The 25,950-nt window shown below is 46.5% G+C and overlaps 1 protein-coding gene across 1 annotated transcript in view; it reads right to left on the bottom strand.

Annotated features, from left to right (window-relative positions):
* Positions 1 to 248: 248 nt before the first annotated feature.
* The window catches only part of Ndufa10 (NADH:ubiquinone oxidoreductase subunit A10), a 35,324-nt gene continuing 9,622 nt past the window's right edge, over positions 249 to 25,950 (bottom strand). Inside the window, exons 7-10 of the mRNA XM_005082192.4 lie at positions 25,653 to 25,707; positions 23,407 to 23,492; positions 10,977 to 11,085; positions 249 to 630 (exon numbers count right to left, since the gene is read on the bottom strand). Of these exons, the coding sequence (XP_005082249.1) occupies positions 562 to 630; positions 10,977 to 11,085; positions 23,407 to 23,492; positions 25,653 to 25,707 (319 nt within the window). The 3' untranslated portion in view covers positions 249 to 561. The remainder of the gene's footprint in view (positions 631 to 10,976; positions 11,086 to 23,406; positions 23,493 to 25,652; positions 25,708 to 25,950) is intronic.

Here is a 25,950-nt window from a genome sequence, read left to right as displayed (position 1 = left end):
CCCTGTCTGCTCTAATGTGCATTTAAAGGAAGGACAAAGGCTTCAGCAAACAGCTTCAACATTGTGTGTGAATGACCCCAACTGCAGGGGAGGATGGAAGGACTCAGCATCACCACCTGGTAGGTGTCCGTCTGTGTGTGCGCTTGTATATGTGTGCATGTGCATGTGTGTGCGCTTGTGTATGTGCGCACGTGCATGTGTGCTTGCACGTGTGTGTGCATGTGCACGTTGTGCAGACACAGGAGGAGGAGGAGCTATAGAGCCGGCTTTATTTCTTGACGTTGAGGGGACTGAAGGACTTGGGGACGTGGGGCTTCCAGTGGGAGCTGCTCTTCCAGAGCAGACCAGCATTGTTTTGTTTCTTCCCCAGATGATTCCAAAATAAAACTGGAAGCTTCCAGGACCTTTTCAATGGAAGTTGAATCTTTCATCAACTGTTTAGACGCAGGGCAGACTGTTTTTGTCAGACCATTTTTTGGAACAATTTCTTGATCGCTGCTTTTTCCTGTTGTCTTGTAAAGTTCAGAGTTGGCTGTGACGCAGCTAGGCAGAGGGGACTACTCACTTCAGCCAGATCCACTTGTCACCCACATCGGCATTGTACCCAGGGTTGTACTTGCGGCCTGGCAGCTGTGGGGGGAAGGCATTAAAACACTGTTAATTAAGGCCACCTTCCCAGCCCCAGAGCTGGTCAGGTACTGCCCACCCAGTACCCAGGGCAGCCCCGAGAGCAGAGATCCACTGCAGCGCAGCCTTGCTGTAGCATTCTCCCTGATGTCATAAGGACAGGAGGGACAGGACACAGCAGCGGCACTCAGCGAGAACTGGCAGGGGGACCGAGTCTAGGAAGTGCCCTGCCTGCCTGCCTGACCACTGGGAGTAGTGAGCAGCTTTGAGAAGCGGTGGTGTGCTCACTAGGGTCCCGGCTTGGACGAGTGCATGAGGGAGAGTGTGAGCAGGCAGCTAATGGAGATGGCGCGGGCCTTGGGAAACTACCGAAATGTGCAGGTCTGCAGGAACACGGGCAAGAAACTACTTTGGAAGCAAGGGAGTTGTGGGAGGAGCCTCTGGGCTGTCATCAGGAGCAGAACGGATCAAGACCTCAGCCCCTATCTGCCAATGGCTCTGTCCTTCCCCATCTGGACAGCTGGATGTCACAGACAAGAACCCAGGTGTTAACGCCATAGGGCTCAGAAAGAACTACAGACCGGCAAAGGGCATGATAGGAACCTGCCCAGTACAACAAGAGGAGTCTCCACACAGCCCCAAGAGCAGCCTACTCGTACAAAGGCTGCATGAGGGCAAGCAGAGGCTGGAAGCACCCCCTCCCCCGCCACCTTTCCCCAGAGCAGCAAGAGGCTCTGCAGTAGAGCAGAGCTACAGTGTGCTCACAGCCACTGAGACACAAAGCTTCTCCAACTGCCACCCAACCCAAGAGAAGGCTGCTTTTTCTCACTTGTTGGACCAATGCACACAGTTATGTCTGATCTGAGCGGGTCTGCATTACACTAGCGGCCAATCAGCCGGCAAGCCCTGCGGTTTTCAACCACCATTGTCCTGAATTTTAAACTAGAGCAAGTAAAAACTAGCTGAAAACCACCTGACCTGCTGGGTCTCACCAATGTTGACTAACTGATTCACTAAACCCACTCTCTGGAATTCTTTGTGTGGGGGCATTTAATTGGCTTATACAATCAGCGAGGGTACGCTCAGGTTCTGGGGAGAAGGCACAGCACTCAGATATACATAAAGCACCCCAAGTTCCCAGTATCTAACTGCTTGTCTGTGGGCTGGAGGCCTGGTGACTCTAAACTAGTAATTCAGATCATCACAAGGTTGCAAATGAAGACCAGGGCACAGCTGCCTCTGGGGAGGGCCCTGGGCAGTTGGAGACAGAAGGGCAGGGCTCTCTGGAATATTTCAGGACACGCAGGTATTTATTTTCAAAAAGAGCAAGTTACTTGCCTTGAGCATACAGTTATTCCATCCACAGAGCATGAATCTGTACTTGTTCCCAACTCTGGAGAGGTGCTGAGCCTGAGTCTACACACACCAGCCTGAGAGTTGACCTGTGCTGCCGAGCCCGGATGTTTCCAGCCCCCACTCCTCCCTATAACGCTTCCCCTTTGATAAACTCCCAGAAACAGAACTGCTTGCTGAAGCAAAACAGCCTGAAGAGCAGGTGTAGACAGCAGCCCTGCATGGGCCTAACTTGACAGTGGGGAAGCTGGTCTGGATTACTGTGCTGAGGCTTAGGCATGGGAGCTGACTCAGCACCTCCTCTCCTTAAAAAATCTAACCATGCTCTTGGTCTCTGAGGGCCTCCCACCCGCAGGGTGAGCCAACTGGCCACACTTCAAGCCCGGCCCACTGCCCGTCCTTGCAAACAAGGCACCGCCCTCATGCACTTGTGTACAAAGTGGCTATGGTGGCTTCACCAAGGTCTAGTTGGGAGCTTGGAAGGCAGTGGCAAGTGTCATCTTGTGTATCCCAAGTGAAGCCACTGACTTCTGGGTTTAAGTAACAAGATGAAATGGGGTTCTGAGAGTTGTCAAGGGGCCTCCCTCTACATGCCACAGTCAGTCGGGAGGACACCTCAACCTCAAAGCAGCCAGTGCAGAAAAGCTGGACTTGGGCCTCCAGGCCCTGGGTTCCAGTACTGGGGCCTGGCAACTGAGATCTGCCAGACTAACTGCCATCAAGTAACAAGCAGCTCCCCAACAGGGTGTGCCGCTGCATCTGGTCACTCCCCTCCAACCAGAAGCATTTAGAAACTGGAAAGTTGAGTCCCTGACCTGAACAGGCCAAAATGTATGCAGCTGGCAGAGGGACATAGGGCTGGGCAAAGCCTCCAGGAGTCATGAGCAGGATGAATCCAGGGATACTCACTACAGGCGGTGGATCAGACAGGTTCCCACTGAACCCTCCTCACACACAAGAGCACAAGAGAGATCTCAGGCCACACTGGCCCCCAAAACAGGACTGGAAAACTGGGACTCAGTGCTAACAAGATTAACGCTGATGTGCAAGCCACTGCTCTGCAGCCAGAAAACTTCTAACACTTGTCTCAGAATAGAACAAAATCTAGCATTCCAAACCATAAAACTCCCAGTGCACTGCAGCCAGTGATGCACTTCCAGACACGTGCAAGTGGAAAGTGTGACCCTCAACCAGAGGGAAATCAGGCTGACTCAGAAATGACGAAGACGATGGATTGGTGAACAGGGCCATTAAAGCATCTGGTAGGAAAGTGCTCGCTATGTTCTGGGAACAAAATGACAGATGACAGAAATAAGGGAGAACTGGAAAACAGAAAGGCAGGAGTCCAAGTTTAAAAATAAGATTCCTGAAGTACAATTCTATTGGCTGGGTGTGGGGTCAGGCAAATGTGCCAGGCTGGGCTGCTGCTGTGGGGCTCTGAAGGACCTGTCCTTAGACTCTCTATCCTGCTCATGGCAGGCTACACCCTCCCTGCCAATGGCTGGTTACAAAGGAGCGGTGCCACACAGAAATGGATGCCCCAAATCCCTAAGAACACTGGGTAAACCTTTTCTAATGTTTCGAAAGGTACAGACAGCACACCAGGAAACTCTCAGCAAACCTCTGCAAGCTATAAAGACAACTACACAGAGGCAAATCACAACAAAACCCCAAAACAAGCACTAAAGGGCTGCAGACAATCCTCAGAGTCCTGGGGCACTAGGACCAAAGACAAGAGCAGATTAGACCTTCCATCAAAACAACACACACACGAGGCACAGAGAGCCTCCCATGTGTTGTACAGTCAAGCTAGAGTCTTGTATCAAGTGAAAACACCTCTCAGACTGAGTTGAAATAAATTTTTAGCTAGCCAGCTAAAGGAATTTGTCACTATTGGATCTGTACTGTAAAAACTGTTTAAGTTAGTCAGGCAAAACCAGGGTCCAAACAAAGGTATGGAATGCACCCAAAATGACAGTCCAGGAAGAAGACAGAAACAAAAGCCATTTCCAAATCTCCTTAAATGGCAATAGTTTACTATACAATGGTTTCTAGAAGCAACACTATAGCCATGCAGGAGACCGCCCCCCTTCTCTTTTTTTTTAAAATGTATGTTTCTAACTGAATTACAAAATTGGAGGTCTTGATATTTTTTTTCATAAACCCATTGTTTTTGTTAACGTTCTCATCCCACACCCTTTTCTTCCCTACCCTGGCTGACACCAACCCACACCAGCATTATCCCTTTTCTCTTTCCCATCACCTATGCTCTACCAGACACCCTCACTTAAGGGGTCCCTGATGGCTCCTTCTGGCTCCTTCTACATATGCTCCAAGCTAAGCACAGATCTAAAGGGTCTAAGCTGGATCTGCATATGAAAGAGAACATGTGGCCTTTGTCTTTTGGCCCTGGGTCATCTCACTTGGGACGGACACAACACACACACACACACACACACACACACACACACACACACACACACACACACACACACCACTACCTGCAAACTTTGTTTTTCTTTACAGCTGAGTACAATTCCCTTTTGTATACACCACATTGCTTTCAGCCATTCATCTGCTGACAAGACACTTAGGCTGACTCACTTCCTGGTTATTGTGAAAAGAACAGCAATGAACACTGATGGGCCAGGGTCTCTGTAGGAGGATATAATGGCCTTTGGGTCTATGCCCAGGGTGGTATTGCTGAGTCACATGGTAGGTCCATGTGTTGCTTTTTGTGGAACCTCCACACTGATTTCCATAGTGATGTACCCGTCCACACTCCCACCAACAGTGAATAAGAGTTCTTCTCTCCCCATAAGCTCAACAGCATCTGCTGTCATCTGACTTCTGGATAACAGCCATTCTGACCAGGCTGAGATGGAATTTCAAAGCTGTCTCAGTTTGCATTCCCCTGGTAGCCAAATTATGCTGAATACTTTTAAAAGTATTTATTAGCCATTAATATTTCTTATTTTGAGAATCCTCTCTTCATTTCCAAAGCCCATTTTTAAATTAAACTGTTTTCTTGAAGTTTTGGGTTTTTTTAGTTCTTTGTACAATCTGTTAGTCCTGTCAGATATTTTCTACTATTCCATGGGCTGCCTAAACAAAACTCCAGGTGTCGAATGAAAAAATCTCTCCTTATAAGCTATTGGTCTTAGAGGCCCCAATATAGGTTCTCAGCATTCTTGGTCACCTGTAGCCAAGCTCTGTCCTACATGCCAACTCCCAAATAACCACATGGAGACTTCTTATTACTTATGAAAGTTCGGCCTTAGCTTACAGTTGCTCCTAACTAGTTCTTATAACTTAACTCATATTTTTAAATCTTCATTCTTTTACGCAGATTGATTAATTTTACTCCATAAAGGCCAATCTTGCCTCCTCTGTGTCTGGTTGGCTACTCTGCCTTTCTTCTTCCCAGAGCTCTCTCTATCCACAAGTCCTGATTACACCTCCTGTCTAGCTATTGGCCATTCAGCTCTTTATTAAACTAATCACAGTGACACACCTTCACATAGTATAAAGGAATATTCCACAACAGATACCCACCAGAATTAAAAGATAAGACACCATGTGCCTTGGTTGCAAGATACAGAGAAAGCAAGCTGGAACCCGGCCAATTGTTTCTTCCCTGCCAGGTAGCTTTCCCAGTGCCAACTTAAGGACGAGAAAAGGCATCAGTGGTCTTACCCAGATGTGAACCCTACAAAATATAAGCCAACTTGTGAGACAAGATGTGTCCACAAGTGCAATAGCAGCATTACTATTATGGGTAACTAACAACTCTTGGATTAGATTTGAGGTGTGCTCCATAGGAGGGGATTTATGCCTGGTACTATAAAACTTTGCTCCCAAACTCATGGTCAGGAAACACCGTCCCAGGGGGAACGCACCACTGTTATCTGATGTGACATGAAACTGCCTCCTAAATACTTAAGACTACACGCACAGATAAATGCTACTTGACTCAATCAGTCTCTGTGAGTGACAGTGAACGCAGAGTCACAGCTGCTCAGGTGCTAAGAATAAGGGATGGCTGGGTGCTCATCCCTCTACACACCGTCTCGAAGGCTCAGTTAGACAACATCAGAGGGAACAGAAAGAATGTAAAAGTGTGAAGAAGGAAAAAGGGCTACAAAATACTGTCTTCAGATATGACACAGACTGAAAACACATTCTCATCACAGCTGTGGCTGCCTGCACTGCACTTGTATGAGAATAGGCCTGCAGTGGTCAACCATAGACCAGGAAAGGACTCATGAACCCTACAGTCCCTGTTGAACTACTGGTTACTGACAGATTCTAGAAGTTACTGTCTTCAGGTATCTACCTAATTGTGATAGTTCCAAATCCATGGTCCCACAGACACCATCGGTAAAATCAGTGAGACTCACACCTCTCCGAAGGCAGCTGCTAACAGAGATGTCAAGGACTTTGCTAGGGACAAACTGCTCTGCATGAAGAAGCCATGGATGCAGAGATAACCTCCAGCTCTCCACAGCCAGATCTGTGGACTCACACTTAATTAAATGGATGAAGCACATGGGAGTTCGGGTTATACTGTATATTTAGAGCCACTGTTGGGAGCCAAACCGAAGAGGGCAGACTTGTGATAATTAATCTGAATTGGGAATGGCCTAGAAGACAGTAAAGCACACTTCTGGGTATGCCTATGTTTTCAGAGACAAGGAGAACACAAGGGTCCTGACCCGTGTGTAGACGGATTCCTGGGTAGACACATAGTGTGACAAGATGTTTGGGGAAGGGGTGGAAAGTAGGAGATAGGGCCCAGGTGGAAAAAGTCCTTACAAGTGTGTCTCCTTCCTCAGTTTCTTAACTACTATATTAGTTGCTGCTCCCTGTGTCTTCCTTGCCATGGTGGACTGCCACCCAGAAAACTCACAGGAAAATGAGCAATTCTTCACTGACATTGCTTTTGTCAAATGTTTTGTTGCAGCTACAGAACCGGCAACTAACTCTTCTGAAATGAGCAGGGGCAGTCCCAAGCATGGCCCCAGTGGAACAGCTGGGCCTCTGTGTAGTGTGGCCTGGGTCCCTGCCCTCGTTCTCTTTCTGTCCTCTGCCCCAATCTCTTGAACATCTCCCTGTTTCCACTGCACCTATTTTTTGCCTATCAAGTCACAAAAAGTCTTGGTCTTTAGCAACAAAACCAAGTGACAAACTAATAAAATACTGGCCAGTCAGTTCCCACACTCTGCTGACACTTTTTCTCAAGGTTCACCTGAGATCCCAAGCAGTCATCAAAGCAACATCCTGGGTGCCCCTCCTTATTGTGGGGTATTTATACACTGTGTGGAGGTGTACTGCTGAGATCGGTCTAAGAGAAGCTGAAGGGCCAACAGCTAGGCAGGAGATACAGGTGGGATTTCAGGTGAGGGAAAGGAAGAGGGGGAGGAATCCAGGTGCAGGAAGATTCCAGGAGACACAGAGAGCAAACAGGAGGTGCAAGATGGAAGAGAGGTAATACCACATCATAGAATGTAGATCAATATAAATGGGTTAATTTAAGTTGTAAGAGCTGGTTAGGAACAAGCCTGAGCTATAGGCTGAGCTTTCTTAATTAGTAAGTCTCTGGCGGCCCAAAGAAAAGTTCAGCTATACCGCCTTGACCTACCAACAGTACCTTATACTCAGCGGGTACACGCTCTCTCACCAGCTCCCCTCCTCCTCCTGACAGGGAGTGTCTTGACGCTGCAGGCTCCAGTGCTTGGCTGGACTCACTACCTTGCTGGTGGCACTCCTACGCATCCCAGGAGTGAGGTGTGGCAGTGCTGGCTCCCAGTCAGCAATGACAGTAGCGCTTGCCAGTGCAATGCAAGCAGATCACTAAGTCAGAGTTGTGTGAGGCTTGAGCACAGTGGCTGGAAGAGTTCTGCTGCCAGAGAAACACCTTCATGAAACCCACAGGTTCCCAGACTGCCAACAGCTAGGTAGGAAACGAACGGAGGGGCCTTTCTGCATTCATCTCTGACTCACCCATAATGAAATTTCCAGAGGGAAATCTTGTAATAATTGTTGCCGTCTTTAATAGCAAAGAAAACTCTGTCTCTAAGAAGAAAGTCATTATTACTTATTACCATGCTTCATTTCAACCTATTTTTACTAAAAGCAGTTGTTCCCTTAAAAGACAACATTCCTCTAAATGGTCCCACAGTTTGATCATCAAAGAGAAAGCCTGAGGACCACACGGTGCTTCTGGAAGAGACAGAGACTCTGCAGGGGAAAGACGGGGCAATCAAGGTTAAGGTCAGGCAATGGACATGTTGTCATTCGCCTTGACCTTTACCACCTTACCGAAGTGCACCTGAGACTGCACTGCAGATCCCTTAAACTGTGACCAGGAACAGGAACACATGCGTCACTAATGAGAAGCCACAGAGCACTAGCGTCTGTGCCATGATGGGTCCTGGCACAGAAGGACAGAGTGAAGTTCTGGGGAGACCTGGATGATACTTCAGTTGACACTCAGTGTCCATGCCTCATATGACCTGAAAGCTGGTTTAAAATCTTCAACATTTCCAACATTTAATTAAATCTGCATGTCCAATGCCACAGATTCTGATATTCAGCATTCGTCTTATTACTGTTGTGATAAACACCATAACCAAAAACAACTTGGGGAGCAAAGAGTTTATTTCGTCTTATGGTTTGTAGTCCATCACTCTGCGGTTGGGGTAGTAAATCAAGGCAGGAACCTAGGGGCAAAAACTGAGGCACAGGAAATGGAGGAACGCTGCTTCCTGGCTTGCTGCACATGGCTTAATCAGCCTACTTTCTTATACCATTCAGGACCAACTGCCCAGGGGTAGTACTACCCACAGTGAGCTGGGCCTTTCCATATTTATCATCAATCAGGAAAATGCTCACAGGCTTGCCCCAAGACCAATTTGGTAGGGGCTCTTTTTCAGCTGGGGTTCTCTCTCCCCAAAGCTTGTATCAAGTTGACAAGAGACCACCCAGCAGAGTATCAGAACACAGAGAGCCGTAAAAACAGAAGGGTAGTGATGGTGTCAAGATCACCATACAACCACCTACCTATGTCTAGATTTTGGACGACTAGCTGTACAAGCAGAGGCAGATGGCACATAGAGTCCTTCACTCACAGGGATCCCGGCAGGCAGGGGCTGTGTCTTAGGGTGTCAGGACAAAGAGCAAAGGGGGCTTACAGTCAGCACATCAGCCTCCTGGGTTTCCTCAACTCTCACGAGCCGCAGCAGCAGCAGCAATAAGGCACTGAACAGAGCTTCTAGCAGCTGTGCACATAGTAGGGATGAAGCCTATAAGGAGCACCCTGTTAAGCATGCTCTCTCAAGACAGACACGCTGTAAACACAACAGACCTCATGGAAGCACACAGTCAGCCATCAATGTGGTCTAGAATGGATTCTGGTAGTCTGCCTTCACTTTAGTGCTGACCAGGCGACTGTGCAGTGCATCTCCGTGTGGGTGAGTAGCACTGCCAAAGTCCAAAACTACTTTACATTCTTAATCAAATACAAACAAAAGAGCCAAGTAACAGCCACAGTGAGCGAAAACCTGAGACAAAACCCAGGAAGCACCCGCCAGGCCAGGCTGCAGGGACAAAAGGATCAAACAGGACAGTGAGCCTGACAGTGGAGCAGACCCCAAGACAGACACTGCAGTTATCAGGCTACTTTATTTGAGACTGTTTCAAAAAACGTGTAACTAAAATAATTTTGCAAAGTTGAAATGAAAGTGTAAACTCTAGAAACAACAAGAAAGACTGACTAAAGCGGAAGGCTCAATGATAAGAACGGCAGACGGTAGGCTGGAAAGATGACCCATCAGTAGTGTGGAAGGTGGCAGAGGGCACTGATGCGCACTGAGAAAGGCCGCGAGAAGACAGACCCGCACAGTGTCACAGTGTGAGACTACCGCCTTTGGGAGCCCGCAGACAGCAGAGAACCGGCACTGACTGTGGAGCCCAGCTAACGGGACACCGGGCTTCACAAACCTCAAGGCCACATCAGGAACCAGAGAAAACACAGACCCCATAGAGAAACAAGAACCATTCCACAGAAGCAGCAAGCTGCTCTTTAGAACAGAGCCGGAATCCTAGACGCTCAAGCCTGGATTGGCTGAAAGGAATCAGGCTGGTGGCTCAGAATTCTCCGCCCCATGCGTATCATTCCTCAAGAACGATCCTAAGTGGAAACAGGGCCACGAAAGGATGTGAGCCACAGTGGGGTTAAGTGTCGAGTGCTGCAGAACTATCTGGAGTCAGTACGATCTCTACAGTGCCCATTATGACTCGACGGACTTCAAATGCACAAAGAATTAAGACACATAGTCACAACAGCCCACAGGAGGAGCTGGGCAAACAGCAGTCTGTGATGTCACATGGCTGGAAACTGGAAAACTATTGATATCAGACACAAATGACCACTTTAATTACCAATGATTATCAGCTAATTACAGCGACTAACTGATACTAGAATGATAACCAGTCAGCAAGCAGAGGGAAATAAATGAAGCCAGAAAAAAAACTGATTTCCCGAAAGGAAAGATTAAAAAAAGAGCAAAAACCTGCTCGGTGCAGGCTTCTATTCCTGTCGGGCCTCTGATCCCTGGCTGAACAGCTGGAAATGACCCCTCACACTAATGGAGGAACAAAGGCTTGTGAAGAAGATGTGGAAACCAGAGAAAGGTGTGATCGGAGTAGTAGCCACTGTCTTCTCTGTCATCCTCACTGCACTGTACTGCTTGGTTGGAGGACACTGTAGAAATGTAAGCCTAATGATTTAGAGATACACTGTGAGGAGTAAGGTGACATCAGATACTGCCGTGAAGAACTGGAGACACCAGCAAATAGAGGACTGTGTCCATCAAGACAAAGCACCTAGCGAGGGCCCTGGATGTGGTGCTTATCTGAGGACTCACTGTTCAAGACTGGCGAAGGACTCAGTGGCCATAAGTACCCCAGGCTCTGCCCCCATGGCTGGGGCTCACCTCTTTGAAGCTATTGTAGATCCGGGAACCCTGGTGAGGTCCAATTGTGACTTCTGGGAGGTAGATAGGAACGGTCGTGAAATTCAGCACGTCCATCTTATCCTGAACCCTGAAGAGTAAGACAGACATGGATTACAACAAGCCACCAAAGTCAGTACCATTAGGCAAATATTATCTATATTAAAAAAAAAAACCCAGCATAGGGGGGCTGGAGAGATGGCTCAGTGGTTAAAAGCACTGGCTGCTCTTCCAGAGGACCCAGGTTCAATTCCCAGCACCCACATGGCAGCTCACAACTGTCTAACTCCAGTTCCAGGGGATCTGACACCTTCACACAGACACATAGACATACATGCAGGCAAAACACCAATGCGTATTAAATAAAAATAAATCTTTAAAAGAACAAAACAACAAGAAAAGCCTAAGATAAGTGCCGCTCAGAAGCAGGTGTCTCTGAAGCCGCCCCTCTCTCAAAGACCCCAGGACTGTGTAGTAGCCGCTGCTGAAACAGCTCCAGAACTGAGCGAGTGCTGTGAAACCCTGGCACCTTCAGAGTCTGGGATAGGAGGAAATGGGGCAATGTGCAATTCACACACAAGAGCAGATGGTAGGTCACCATGCTAGGCACACTATGCCTTATTAAAAATATGTAACGTTAATAGCAATGGAGGAGGCAGGCCACACTTATCAACGGTCAGCTGCATTTCTGGTACTGGTAACGCCAACTGTGGGCTTCTGTCTTGCTTTACCAGTTCCCTCTGCTGATGCGAGGATGTTAAACTGTTGTTAAAGCTCGTTCACTTTGAAGCTGGTCTCAAAATAACCACTGTGCTTGAGGAGACAAACTTTTATTTTATTTTTTTAGGAAGAAGCTTTAAAGTTGGGCCTAGTCATGTAGGCTTAAATCCTTGAATGTTTGAAATCCTTGTTCTTGGGAAGCTAAGACAAGAAAACTGCCACACATTTGAGTCCAGTCTGAGATATCTGGTGAGACAACTGTTGGAGGGGAAAAGACACTAACTCTTCTCTTACAGGCTCGAGAAACAAAAGTAATTATTTTCAACAGATACTTAACCACATCTAAGTTGTAAAGGCAACAGAGGGCATTTCTTCCCTGCAATTTCCAAGTGGAGATTCTGTACTTGGCTCCTGGTGGCTGGACCTTGTAAGAAGCATCTAGACTCACTATACAAACTTGCAAGTAGCCAGGACCCCACAGGACCAGAAGAACGAGAGGAACGCAAGACGCATAGACCTATGGGTCACACCTCCACAGGAAACCACAGAGAAACAAGGGTTGTGGCAGACTGAGCTTAGTTGGTAGCAGCAAAGCACGGCCTGCTGTCCTAGCACAAAGGCATCGCTCCCACAGTTAATGATTCAGTGGCCCAAACCCCACCCCAAACAGCAGCTGTCCAGTAACCCGCCCTGCCTCTCCTTCCATGCGGCTTGCACTCGTTTAGATAAATGGCCACACTCGACCCAGTCAAAGAATAAGATTGCTTTTCTTAGCCTTCCTATCCACTTGGTTTCATCTGCCAAAAAATATGAAAACATTTAAAAACAATTCCAGCTTGCAAATTGTAACGTCTACGAAGGACACAAAGTAGCTGTGTTCTTTCTGTAAGCTTGCTTTGCTCAGCTGCTGAATAAAAAACTCTACAGCGCCAAAGCCCATCTTCAGCATCGCCTTCTAGCAGCCCTCTCCATAGCTGCATGCTGACAACTCTCACACACAATCTTTACCAACTCTATGCCAGCAGCCAGCAATGCATGAGCACATAATTCTCTACTCTAACACACAGTTATTTTGTACCTGCTACCTTTTAATTTTGTTGAAGTGGCAACAAAATATTCCAACTAAAAATGAAGTACATGGTAAATGTTAACAAATACCAAAGTAGTAGGGAGGTACCTGGTTTTCTCTATAGCTGAAAATTCTTAGAAAATGCTGGAAAATAAAGAATGTGTCTTGGAAGTATAGGAAACAGAGCAACAGCGCCATCTATGCTTAATTTGGCAAAATTACAATTCCCACATGTCCCAGAAAAAGTTACAAAAAGGCTTTAAAAGTAAATCCATTGGTCTATTCTGCACCTTACTTAAAACCTGGAAAAGTTCGACTCTTAGCGGAGTTCACAGAAATGAGGAGAGCCACACAGCATATCTCAAGTAAATACATCTCTTTGATCAGAGATAATTAAAGAAACAAAGACACTAGGAAGTCTTTTATGCCTGAGAACACAGAGCAGGTAAGGAGAGAGTTCTACTCACAGAACACTTGGTTCAACTCTGCGGTTGGAAAACCCGGCTGAGAACAATGTACTTGCCACACAGTGCCCAGCTATGATGCATGACCATAGTCTGGGGAAGCATAGTCTGTGACAGACAGCTTTGAACAGAAGGTTGAGGCAAGAAGACAGAAAAGAGTAAGATGGCGATTGAGGCTTTATGACTGAAGATTTCTCCATTAGCAGAAAGCACCCTTTCCCCCCACCTTTCACAGCCTGGTTTGCTTCCTCCTGAACTGCAGCTCCGCCTGAAACTTCACGGGGAGCTCCCACCTGGCTCCACAGTACTAGATCTCTCTTTGGAAATGGGTCCCAGTTGTCGCTGTGAGCCTCCTGGGCAGCTCTGTGGAGCTGGGAGGTTGACTAGAGGTGGGTGCACCGACAAATGTAACTGAAATTAAATAGAAATGCTCCAAAGCAATAATTTGGTCAAGTTCCGGGCCAGATAAATATAACTGGATAGTGGCATGTTTACAATAATTATCTCAGAAAATAGATCATAATTTTCACTCAAGAAATTAAAATCAACACAATTACCACTGAAAACTGTTATGAAACCGAGGAGAGGACACCAGACAGGGAAAGGACAAAGCCACAGCAAATGGAATGAAAGTAATCAATTGGACGTCGTAACTCACAAACTCTGGGAAAATTACAGGACACAGCTCCACATCCTGATAACCATATAACTAAGTAATTACCAAAACTATGATTTTAAAGCATGGATCAGATCAACACGTGTTCCAGATCACATTTAGAAAATGACACGGTATTATCTGTGGGAGGTCAAAAGCCAGACATACTCCCCAGTCTCGGCAAATCTGTCCAGATCTTAGACAGGCCTCTGTTCCTGTATGGTAGCTCACACTCTGCCCAAAGTCACTGATCCTAACAAGCAAGGGTCATGGACATTTGTGTGACAGACCCACAGCATTAAGAGGTGTTGACAGTGACATGGGACTGAGCAGGCTGTGAAGAACACTGGAATTCAGATAATCACTAGGTGCTGGACCAGGACATGGAGCACAGTTCCTGAGCTACCCCAGGAACATAAATGTCAGTGCTTGGGAACACTCTTCCAAAAGGGGAAACAGGAACTTTCTTAACAAGCAGACTATACTCTGGAGGCATAATGGAAACAGCTGAGAGCAATTAGTGACTGGTCAGAGCCAACACGAGGGCATCAAACCATCAAGGCAGACAGTAAGAGGGACAGGCATGAAACCACATGGAGGGAACCAGCTTCAGAATGGACTTAGGGAGAAGCGAGGGATGGCGTGAAAGAGAGGGTTGAGTTGGTACCCCACACCCCATTTCAGGACGTCATAGGCACACCATGGTGTCCACAGGGATGTTTTCAGGGACTCTGTGCACAACAAACTCTAAGGACATAAAAAGCACAGTACTGTCACACAGCCTCCGTGTTTCCTGCCATACACTTTCACTAATCCCGCTCTGGACACAGCTATCACACCACAATGCTTAAAGAATACTGAGAGGGAAATGTCTCCACATACTCAGTCACAATTTTTAAAAACTAACTTGGCTGGTGTTATGGCTAGGATAGGCTAACTGCATTTTCTTAGAATGACAGTTATGATAGCCTGAGAAAGTGTAGCTTGCAGGGGAGTGGAATGTCGCCAGCAATGCTGTTAGGGACAGAGGGTGCTTCCTGCTGCCAGCCACCTGCCCTCCTGTAGGACAGCAGTGGACATGGATGAACTGGGAAGGCAGGGACACACAGAAACTAAAACTGTGTCTTTCTAAACTATAAAATATGAAGGAAAGACACAGTGGCTATGCTATGGGCAAAGTGTCTTTATTATAATATCTCAGACAGAACACAGTTCAGAACAAAGTAAAATACCAGGCACACACAGACGGGCATTATCTAATTAGAAGATTAAGATTCTTAGCAACAAGAATGAAAACACAAGGCAAAAATGAGCAGGGCTCAATGGCGGCCCAGGAGAGCTGCACTGCATTTCAGATGGACAGGCCCTACAGAGGACACAGAGTACTCGGCCCCACATGCCTCGGCTTCATCAACAGGCAGACTTAGCCCTCCCTGTCCCACAGCAGAGCCCACACTGTCTGCTCAATGGAGCATGAACCAAGACATAAATAAGACCCGCCAGCCTGTAAGACAACTGAATGGAGGTAAGAGAAATAGGCAGAATGCTTGCACCAGATACAACAAACAGCACATTCCCAAATCATATGTGAGCCAAAGGAATTGAACTTATTTTCCAGAAATGAAACTAAGAATGTTCCTTATCAAATGTATAGGCTGCAGGAAAAGCAATACTAGAGGGAAACTGAATGTACCAGCACTGTTAGGACAGAGGGTCTAACTCGGCTGTCCAAGCTTCCTCCCTGGGATGCTGCAGAGAGCAGCTGAGACCTAAGGAAGTAGGAAGAAGAATGAAACAAGCAAAACTCACCACTGAGAACAAAGCAGCAAATGAACAGACTACACCTAGTTCTTGGAAAGTCATCAGTAGGAAAAGGAGACTCACAACGGCACATAAGCAACCAAGAGGAGCATTAGCTAAGACTTAGAAATTGCACAGCAAGTAAATTCTTTTCTTTCCTTTGGGAACAAATGGCAGATTTTGATTTCTACTTAATTATACTGTAACATCACAGGTTGATGTTCCTGTGCGTGTGCAAACGCACATGTGAATGTATGTGACTATGTGTGCAGAGGCCAGGAAGACTCAGTCTTCCTCACTCACTCTCAGTCTTCATTTTTGGGATGGGGTCTCTTATGGAATGGATTTGGTTGGACTGGCTGGTCAGCAAGCCCCAGGGATCCCCCTGCCTCCGAACAAGCATGCACAACCAGCCCAGCTTGTTATGGGGGTGCCTGGAATCTTAACTCGGGTCCCTTACTAACTAGGTCATCTCCCGACCCTAAGTGCACTTCTTAATATAAAATATTCACTGGCAACGGTTTCTATAAAATAGTTTTGCAAAAAAAAAAATAGTTGTAAAATGTATTTATTTGTACATTCTGACCCAGCAACAATTCTTACAACTTAAGAAAGTAATATAGAACCAAAGAAGTGTGCACGATATGTGCATTATTGTGTTGTGAATATGAAGAAATAAAATAATCAGAAAGACCAGTATCAATAAGTAGTCAATGAGTTCGGCTTTATCCCAGGGGTTAATAAGCTTTTCCTATTGAGGAGCAGATAGTAAGAACGAGGCTTTCAAACTGCAAAGTGACTGTGCTATGAGTGGCTTTCACTGAGGCATTTCTCATGCACAAATGGGAGGGGCTCTAATTTCTACCACCTAATATGCAAATGTAAGGACAGTCTGAGCAGCTCTGGGGTGATCTGGCACACAGACCATAATGTGCCTACCTGATTCATTTCTTAGCTGACAGACATGGCATATACGGGTAGCCACTAAAAATAAAAAACCTGTTTGTGTAGTAAAACAGGGACACATTTGTGATATTAAAATAGGATATAAACTATAAGACAATATTCAGAAATACATAAGCACACAGTGCATTGAGTAGAAACCCCACTAAACTGTCAATATGGGTTCTGTGACAGTAGAATGGCAGGTGATCTGGGTTCCCATCTTTTTCTCTAGCTTCCCAAGACAAGCAGGTATGCCTTTGCCCTCCAGTTACTTCACCTTGCTTTTGGTATGCCTCCTCTTGAGCAGCTTAACTAGTGCTGCCCCATGCTGCTAGCGTGAACCTACTGCCTCATCTTTCTTCACCACCGGCGTCATGAACCCTACAACTTCCCAAGAGCCTGACAGCTAGCCCTTCCTTAAAAATGTACTGCTGTTAAAAAAAAAAAAAGGTAGTGTTCTACTAGAAAGCCACACTCACATGTATTACTTTTGAAAGAGTAAAATACTCCCGTGCTTCTAAGCACGGCTCAAGGACGTGCAACAGTGCAGCACACGGCAGGACCACCACTTAACCTATGCTTGTGAGCAGATGACGAAAATGCACAAGGGGCGCTAGGCGTAGATCCAATTGACAAAGATGTGAGATCAGGGGAAAAGCAGCACCAGATATCACCCTCGGTGCCTATAGCAACCGCAGTGAGGGCAGGAAGACGGCCCTGAGAAGAGGGCAGGAAACACTTGGGTAGCTGATGGAACAGCCTCCAAAGCTCAAACCACTCACAGCAAACATTCCCAACATCAAGGGAGCACACAGCATAAAGAGATGAGTGCTTGAAGAGCTCACAGCTGAGATGGGAAATCAGACATCCTACAGCTGAGCAGGTGCTGGGGTCCCTGCGATGCTGAATCAAAAACAAAGAGTGTCCCTGTCACCAAGAGAGCCTGTTACACTCCAGGGGGGGAGAGAAGCTGTTTATGGGGAAAAGCAAACAAAAGATAAAAGGAAGCAGAAACAAGCCAAGTACTGAAGAACAATGTTAACAGAAGAACACAAGATAACTATAATCTACAGGATACACTGTATAAACTACCAAAGGGCAGCACTGGGACCACCCAGCTCTATACACTTCACACTACTTATAAATTACAGCAATTCTGAGGCAGGCTCCGGGTTTTTTCTCACCCTACAACGAGGACCCAAGCATGACAGTTAACTCTTGTTTGTTTGCTTGTTTGTTTTTAGATTGTTTCTCTGTGTAACAACTCTAGTTTTTCTGGACCTCACTTTTTAGACCATGCTGGCCTTGAACTCACAGAGATTTGCCTGTCTCTGCCTCCCTAGTGCTGGAACTAAAGCTGTGTGCCCCCTACCATCCACCAACGGGTAGATTCTTAGTATCTTCCTCCAAAGGTGTATAGTCCATGGTGTAGTCACCAGCCTATGGCTGTGTGCTCTTCAGGACCCAGTCCTTTCTGTTTCCTGGCCACCATGAGCTGATGGCCTATTCTACCACGTGTGGCCACCATGTTGTGTTACTGTGACACAGGCCCAAGCCACATAGCCAAATAACCATGGTCCCAGGCCTCCAAAACCATGAGCCAAAATAAGTTTTTCTCCCTTTATCTGTCACCACGGGAGAAAGCTGACACACTGAGATGCACGTCCCTAGCAAGGAACACCTCTGACCTCATCATGACAGGATAATCTCTGACATCAAGTGTCTTCTCTTTAATGAAGGAAAGTCTCTTCTCCTGGAGACTTAAACTACGTTTCTGCGCATGACATCCGCTTCTCTCCATTTCCCATTTTGTACACCCAGCAGCTGAGACTGCTGGGAGTACCTTCCTGACACCCTGCCACATTTACAGCAAGGCACAAACTACTACAACAGAAACTGCCTCAGGAGCTTCCCATGGAACATCAACACCAGTGCGAGCTCTGCTTCTAAGGGAGCAGAGGCTCCCTCCTTATTGTCTGTTTCTCACTGTGTCTGTTGGCAAGCTTGCAGCCTCTGCTGGACTGTGGCGTGCATCCTGAGCAGGTACTGCGCCAGGCTGCAGAGCACTCACGCAGGGCCCACAGGCAGAGCGGTGAAGCTTCACTCTCCTGACAGCAAGATTCAGAAGGAGGCTTTGTCTTGTGTTTCCATGGAGGATGCCTAGATTCCCTAAGAGGCTTTTTCAGAGACGTGGCTCTATCAGCGGGTTCCTTTCACTGGCTTAAGACTGCTGCACAGTAGGCCAGTGAATCTATGGAAAGGAACGCATGTGAACGCTACACTTACACTTGTTTTTCTTTTCTAGTCAGCAAATTCAGCCTCATGTCTGCTTCAGTATTAAAATTTTACAGATGAACATACTTTAGTTTTGTAATGCCTCAACTTACTTTATTACATCACCATCTTACATAGATAAACCTTAGAGTACTCATTCCTGAAATCTATAGAGCTTTGCCTTGTCTGATACTTTAAGGCGGCAAAGCTACCAGCCATCAAAAGCATCAGAGTTCTTGAGAAGGATAAGATTTTACCTGAGACTGGAGAATGAGAGACTTCGTAGCTGACTGCATGGACAGCCACCCCCAAGGGCCTCCACAGTTGTTGCAGTCAGAGGCTCCAAGAACACCTGCCTTTTGCTGATAGTGAGACCTGTGCATTGGGGACTTTTTAGGAAGACTTTCCTACGGTTGACCTGAGCAGCGTGGAGAAAGTCGATTCCAGTGTCCTCTTTTCCAGTGAAGAGTCCTGTGAAGCAGTTGAGGTGAAGGGCAGGGCTGCTCAGTGGCCAGCATTGCCACTTTTGTGGGCGGAGTTTCTTGAGTGTCCACCAGTCTTCTTGGAAGAAATGGGGTGGTGCCAGCAGCTGGCCTGTCTCTCTGTTATAAAAAGCTTTTAAATAAAACATTGAAATGCCACGTTCTCTAGATCTCTGAGCATTTGAGGACTGTTTGTCTGTTTAGTATATCTTAGTAGACAGAATTTATCTTTAGTGACTTGCCTTAAGCGCATAGATGGCTAGAAAATAGAAGTAATAGAAGCTTTACCTTTGTAACCAGCTTACAGGAAGGACTGGGTGTTATACTTTGTTAATTTGAAATAGACCCTTATAACTTTAAATGTTTATCATCATTTAAGAGACAACAATTTAGAAATATTTGATATTTAGTGTAGTTTAATTAAAGTTACCTTATTTTTTACACATACATGTAGATACATTAAACAGGATTGGGCAAAAGTGTTTGATCCACACTTGTAGCAAACAGATTTAAAGAGACAGTCAGTGATGAGAAGGAAGATTTATTACAGATAGACAGGGGACCCTGGAAAGGCACAGTATTCCATAAACAAGCCATGTAAAGCTGAGCCAATGAAAGAAGAAATTAGAGGTAAAAATAAAAGCTCAAAAGAGACAAAAAGTAAATGAATTGTATCTATCAGCAGGCTTGGCCGGCAAAAGCTGGCTGGACCTAGTGAGGTGAGGCGCGTCTACACCTAGGTCACTCAGTAAACATGGCGGCCTCAGTAAACAAGTTTCCAAGGTAGGCTGCATCACCAAGATGGTGGCCTCCATAGGCACATTCCTTAGAGTGTCCTGAACAGACACTAACCCAAGCCAAGCCATTGTAAGCTGCTGACATCTGTATGGAAAAGGAATACGGTAGAAGCAAAGCTGAACAGAAAAGAGGAATTTGTCATTCCAAGCTGAATGAACAGGAGAGACAAAATAGGACACTCCCGGGTGGAAGGTGGTTCCCGCCCTGAGACAGTTTAGTCACGATGGGAAGTGGCGAAGCCTCTGGGACGGGTGGGAGTTTTTTAGGTTTAGCTTTAAAAGCTAGAAGAATGAGATTTAGAGGAAGAATGTTGAAGAGAATGTTTAGCAGAGAGGTAGAGAAAAAGGTTTCTCTTTCATTATACTACTTTTCATAGTCTTAACATTAATCAATAAAGTTCTGATAAGCTACTAATCTAGCTCCAACAGTGTTAAACAACTATACCACTATATAATCATAACTATAAGCTCAAAATTAAGGTGCTTTTCGTTATGCTAAAAATATCTGTCAGTTTCAAAAATGTTAATGCTGTCAGTCAAGTCTTTTCTAACACAAATATGCTGCTGATATGTCTAATACTTATGTTTTCACAAACTCAGAGGATTCTTGTAAGCTCCAGAAAGCCAAATTGGACCCACCCAAACAGGTCAGATTCACTCCAGATATTATTCAACCTCTCCCTGGTCCTGGGACTCCCTTCTCTCATCTTGAGACCCCTGGGGAACCTCTCCCTCATCTTACAGTCTTCCCCTCAAATACTAGGACCTAAGAAAGAAATTTTTTTTTCAACCTAACTTTGTCTTCTACTCTGCTAACATCTTCCCAGATCCACAGAGATGCCAGAGTTCCAATGGAACCACCAGCTACTCCAGATGTGGCAACACCCCAACTTTCTCAGGTTCCCCCAAAGATGATCAACGCCCCCAGGTCAACAGGAAGTAGTTTTAAGAACTCAATGTCCTTGATCCCAAACCTGCCACGTCTAACACCCCCATCTCTTCTTAATCATAAATAAAGATGGGAATGAAAGGTTCAGGCATTACGCTGGTCTGTCCTGTTAGCTGGCAGGAATCACTCAGGCAGCACTCTGGCCAGCCCAGAGTTCTGTGAAAACCACGCAGGTGCAAAGGACCCCTTTGAAGGACTGACCCCTGACCGATTACACTCTCTCTTTTACTCTCGTCTCTCTCTCTCGTCTCTCTCTCTCTCTCTGTCTCTCTCTCTCTCTCTCTCCTCCCTCCCTCCCGCCCTCCCTCCCCCCTCTCTCATATCTTATCCCCCTCTCAGCTCTGCATGGGTTGGTTACATCTCACCCCCCCCTTTCCCTCCCTGTCCACCAATAAAACTCCACGTGGGATCATTGAAAAGAAAATTTTTACAGATGAAGAAAGCAAGGCACAGGGGTCAAGTTATCTGCCCCACATTCTAGCTAGACCAAACCCTACTCCACCCCGCAGTCTGGTGCAGACACTATGCTGTGTCTACCTCATCAGCGCTCACCATCTATTCCAACCAACCAGAAAAGTAATTTGTACCCAACACTTCAGTTTGATTGCAAGTTGAAATCCCACTTAAATACTGTGCTGTGAATTAATACTCAGTACACTGACTCCTCTTCATGTGGATCTGTTTTTGCTGTGACTGCGGTGATGGAAGGAAGAAAAAGGCTGCAGCACATCCGCTTCAGGCACCCCACAACTATGCTGGAGACTGATGCCACAGCATCGCAGACAAGTGCTCTACCATTGACCTTATCACCGTGGGCAACAGCCTGTTAACTGTATGCTAGTGAGCCTGCTGTGCCCTGAACACAGGAGACCACACACAACTCCACTTAACCCAGCGGTGGAGAAAGCACAGTTGATCCATCATACACTCTCAAGGACAAACCACTGGACCACTGAGGAGGTACTCCCATCATAGCACCAGGCAGGGCCTCTGAAGCAGTCGGTCATTTACTTCTCAATATTGAGAAGAGACTTGGGCACCAAGCCATTCTGGGGTAGGCAGCCCAGGAAGAGCCAAAGGGACCACAGCCTCAGTGCAAAGTGCAAGGCTCTGGGCCCAGTATCAGGGCGGTGGCAGGAATTCACACAAAGGAACAACCAGACACCATGTGCCCTAGTATTGTAAGCTAATAGACTTAAGACAGCAATGCTGGTGTAGACTGGTTTTCCCAACCACTGAGATGATTGATCCCTTGGACCTAGGAGTCTGAGACCAAGCTAGGAAACACAAGGCAACCCCTTTAAAAGGGGGAACCCTAAATACTGAAATATTCTGTTATGTAAGGAAAATTAACGGTCTTCTTTACAAAGTCATTCCTGAATTTGTAGGAATAGCTACAAAACAATAAAGAGAAAGCACCTCCTCCAGGAGTTTCTCCTGCACGTACATCTGCATAAAGGCTGTGCAGGACCTGGGGTGGCAGGTAAGCTTCCGTCCAGCTGATGGCCAACAGCACAGGCTGGGCAATAATCAGGACTGGCTGGAAATCTATGAGGTCAGGGAACACGCTGAGCAAGAGATCACTCCTGAAGTGTCCATGGGAACAGAGTCCAAGAAGTCAAGACACTATGGCTCGAAAGAGTACGGAATGGGAGGCCTAGTGCATATATGTCACCTATGAGAGCCCAATAGTGACATGCCACAGAAGGCTAATTGGGTAGGTGGCCCCCTTTCCCACACCTGTGGTCTGCTTCTGCCATGGCTCCTGTTTGCTCACACTGGTTTAACTGGGGAACTACACCACCTCCAGCATGCCCCTGCCTCAGCCTCTTCATCCGTTGCCCCTCTGATGCCTGGTAAGCTTCAGACACATAAGGCTGAGTCCTACTTCCTTCAGGCCTCTTCATGCAAAGGCCTACACATGCTGGTCACTCACACTCCAGGACTAGGAGTGACCTTTATGACTCAATAGCTCCATGCCCGGGATGCTCTGCATGTCCCACTAAAATGTGTCTTTGCTGACAGCAGAAATTTTATTTGCTCTTATAGTCTTTCAAACTAGAACCAAGCCTGGCACAGGGTAGAAGCAAAGTAATGATGGAATTATTAACACCAAGTAAGTAGCTGGTGAAGGTGACAAGTAAATTGAAGCATTCATTATTTAAAAGCTGTCTACTCCTCCAGCATGCAGCAGAACCCTGTGGTGTGCTCCAAGGAGTAGTTTGTTTCTGCCCCAACAGCTCCCCCAGTGACTCACAGCATCCGCAGGTGGTGAAAGGTTCGGTCATCCTGTTTAAGCCAAGGCCCTTTGTTGTAGTTAAGGTATTCAATGTCCTCTACCACCTAAAACAACAGAAACAGAGAACCCCACTTTAGAATTGTGAATGAGGCAACAGTGGAAGCCACAAACTCTTGGCATACAAGTCACGAACAAAATGGTAGGACCCGAGTGCTGCTCAGCATGGTCCTGCCTCACCAGCATCCCAAATACCAAGAGCTGCTCTGAAGACTGGAGGAAAAGTAAGACTGGACAGAAAAGCCAACAGTAAGGACAAACTACCCTCGTCTTCCCAAAACTTCCTTCAGAAGGAAAGAGTCAAGCAGAGAAGCAGAGGAACCTGAATGCCAACACATTCCTGGAGAGGTCGGGCCTCTAGTCCCGCCCTTTCAGAGGCACTCTCCTCAGGCTCAGAGCTCTTCTACGTGAACATGAACAGGGTGGCACGGGACCAGGATGGTAAGGAAAGCAGCCTTTCAGACCACGCAGGACAAGCCAGGGAAAGACGCTTCAGCAGGAAGCAGCAGAACCACACTAGAACACGGGCTCCTCTGAAAGCAGAGCGCTGCTCCCTAGGGACAGCTCACCAGGCTCCCTTCCTCTGTCCTCTGTCCAGAGGAACTGAGCATGCAGGCTGTCACAGCCACCAGCTCTGCAAGATCCTTCTGCAGGACAGAGGGGCCACTGCCAGCACTCAAGTCTTGAATTCCTACACTTCTTACTGTTTACTAACTCTCAACCTTCGTTTCTTCCTGAGACAAGGTCTTGCTACACCCCAGCTAACCTGGAACTCACTATGTAGACCAGGCTGCCTCAAACGTGCAGTAATCTTCCTGCCCCTGCTTCCCAAGTGCTGGCACTACAAACATGCCTCACTTGGCGCTGGCAACTGAAGCTTCAGATACAATGAATAAATTTACAGCAGAATTCCTGTGAGGGGATGGGTGTTAGTTTTTGCCACTGTCAACAGGTTCTCATGATGCAGCCTAGGCTGGTCTTGAATTCACTATGTAGCTTAGGCTGGCCTCGAACTTCCATTTCTTTACTTTAGGCTTACATTTTTTTCACTGAGTGGATATTTACTTGCCTGAATGTCATTTAAAAAATGACCTTTTCCCTCCTATTTCACTTTTTATTATTATCTTGAAGGAACTGGCTTGGCCAGACTAGGGTGGTCTTTGTCTTGAGTCTAGTGAACCAAAACCAGCTCATGCTAACTGGGTGACTTCCTACCTCTTGCATTAACCAACTCATGCTAACTGGGTGACTCCTACCTCTTGCATTAACCAGCTCATGCTAACTGGGTGACTTCCTACCTCTTGCATTAACCAACTCATGCTAACTGGGTGACTCCTACCTCTTGCATTAACCAGCTCATGCTAACTGGGTGACTCCTACCTCTTGCATTAACCAACTCATGCTAACTGGGTGACTCCTACCTCTTGCATTAACCAACTCATGCTAACTGGGTGACTTCCTACCTCTTGCATTAACCAGCTCATGCTAACTGGGTGACTCCTACCTCTTGCATTAACCAACTCATGCTAACTGGGTGACTTCCTACCTCTTGCATTAACCAACTCATGCTAACTGGGTGACTTCCTACCTCTTGCATTAACCAACTCATGCTAACTGGGTGACTCCCTACCTCTTGCATTAACCAACTCATGCTAACTGGGTGACTTCCTACCTCTTGCATTAACCAACTCATGCTAACTGGGTGACTCCCTACCTCTTGCATTAACGACACAAGAGTTTTTTGCTACTGTGCATGTGCTTTTGTACTTGGGAGAGTAGATGTCCTGAATTACTCCTTTCAGAATTTTCTTGGCTGGTACTTACTAGGTTTCCTGAAAACTCCATTAAGATTAACTGGAATTTCACAGAATTCAGAGTCAAGGCAAATAGTTCTCTTTAAAAATTAATTCTAACTTTTCCTCTGAACTAATGAAAGGTGCAGCTGTAATACTCTTGAGATACATACATGACCACGGGCATTTTGCATCTTTGCCATCTAAGATTTTAAGATGATATGAACAAAGCTAAATTAAAAAAAAAATCAACAATTTGATGGCTCAGGGAGGGTGACGAGCAGGGCGGATCCTACTGTCTGATTATGATGCGCCAATGCTCCTATAACTAGTAGGAATCACACTCATCATGTGGCCTGGGGAGCCCTGTGCATCAAATTTAAGAACATCTGCCACTGACTAGCATTGCCCCACCTTGGTTGAGTCTTCAGATTCCCAGGTACTGTACACCAAAACCTCACACTGCTCACTGTAAGACAGAATGAGAGGCACGTGGTTAGCATTTCCACATAGGTCTGGACAAATGTCCAGCAGCCACTAGAGCCCCTGTTCTGACACAAGCATCCCCCAGACAGTGACCTGAGTATCCTGTGTCCATGCCACCACAGTATGACTCTGCAGGAGGCAAAAACCACTTACTTCATTTTTGTTTTATTCATAATTTCAATTTCTTTGAGAACTTAAACAATGCCCTGAAACTTTTCGGTATCAA

Source organism: Mesocricetus auratus, unplaced genomic scaffold (assembly GCF_017639785.1).
Source record: "Mesocricetus auratus isolate SY011 unplaced genomic scaffold, BCM_Maur_2.0 Super-Scaffold_100010, whole genome shotgun sequence".
NCBI classification, from domain to species: Eukaryota; Metazoa; Chordata; class Mammalia; order Rodentia; family Cricetidae; genus Mesocricetus; species Mesocricetus auratus.
Note: the sequence above shows the minus strand (reverse complement) of the source record. Positions and strands in the feature narration are given on the sequence as shown.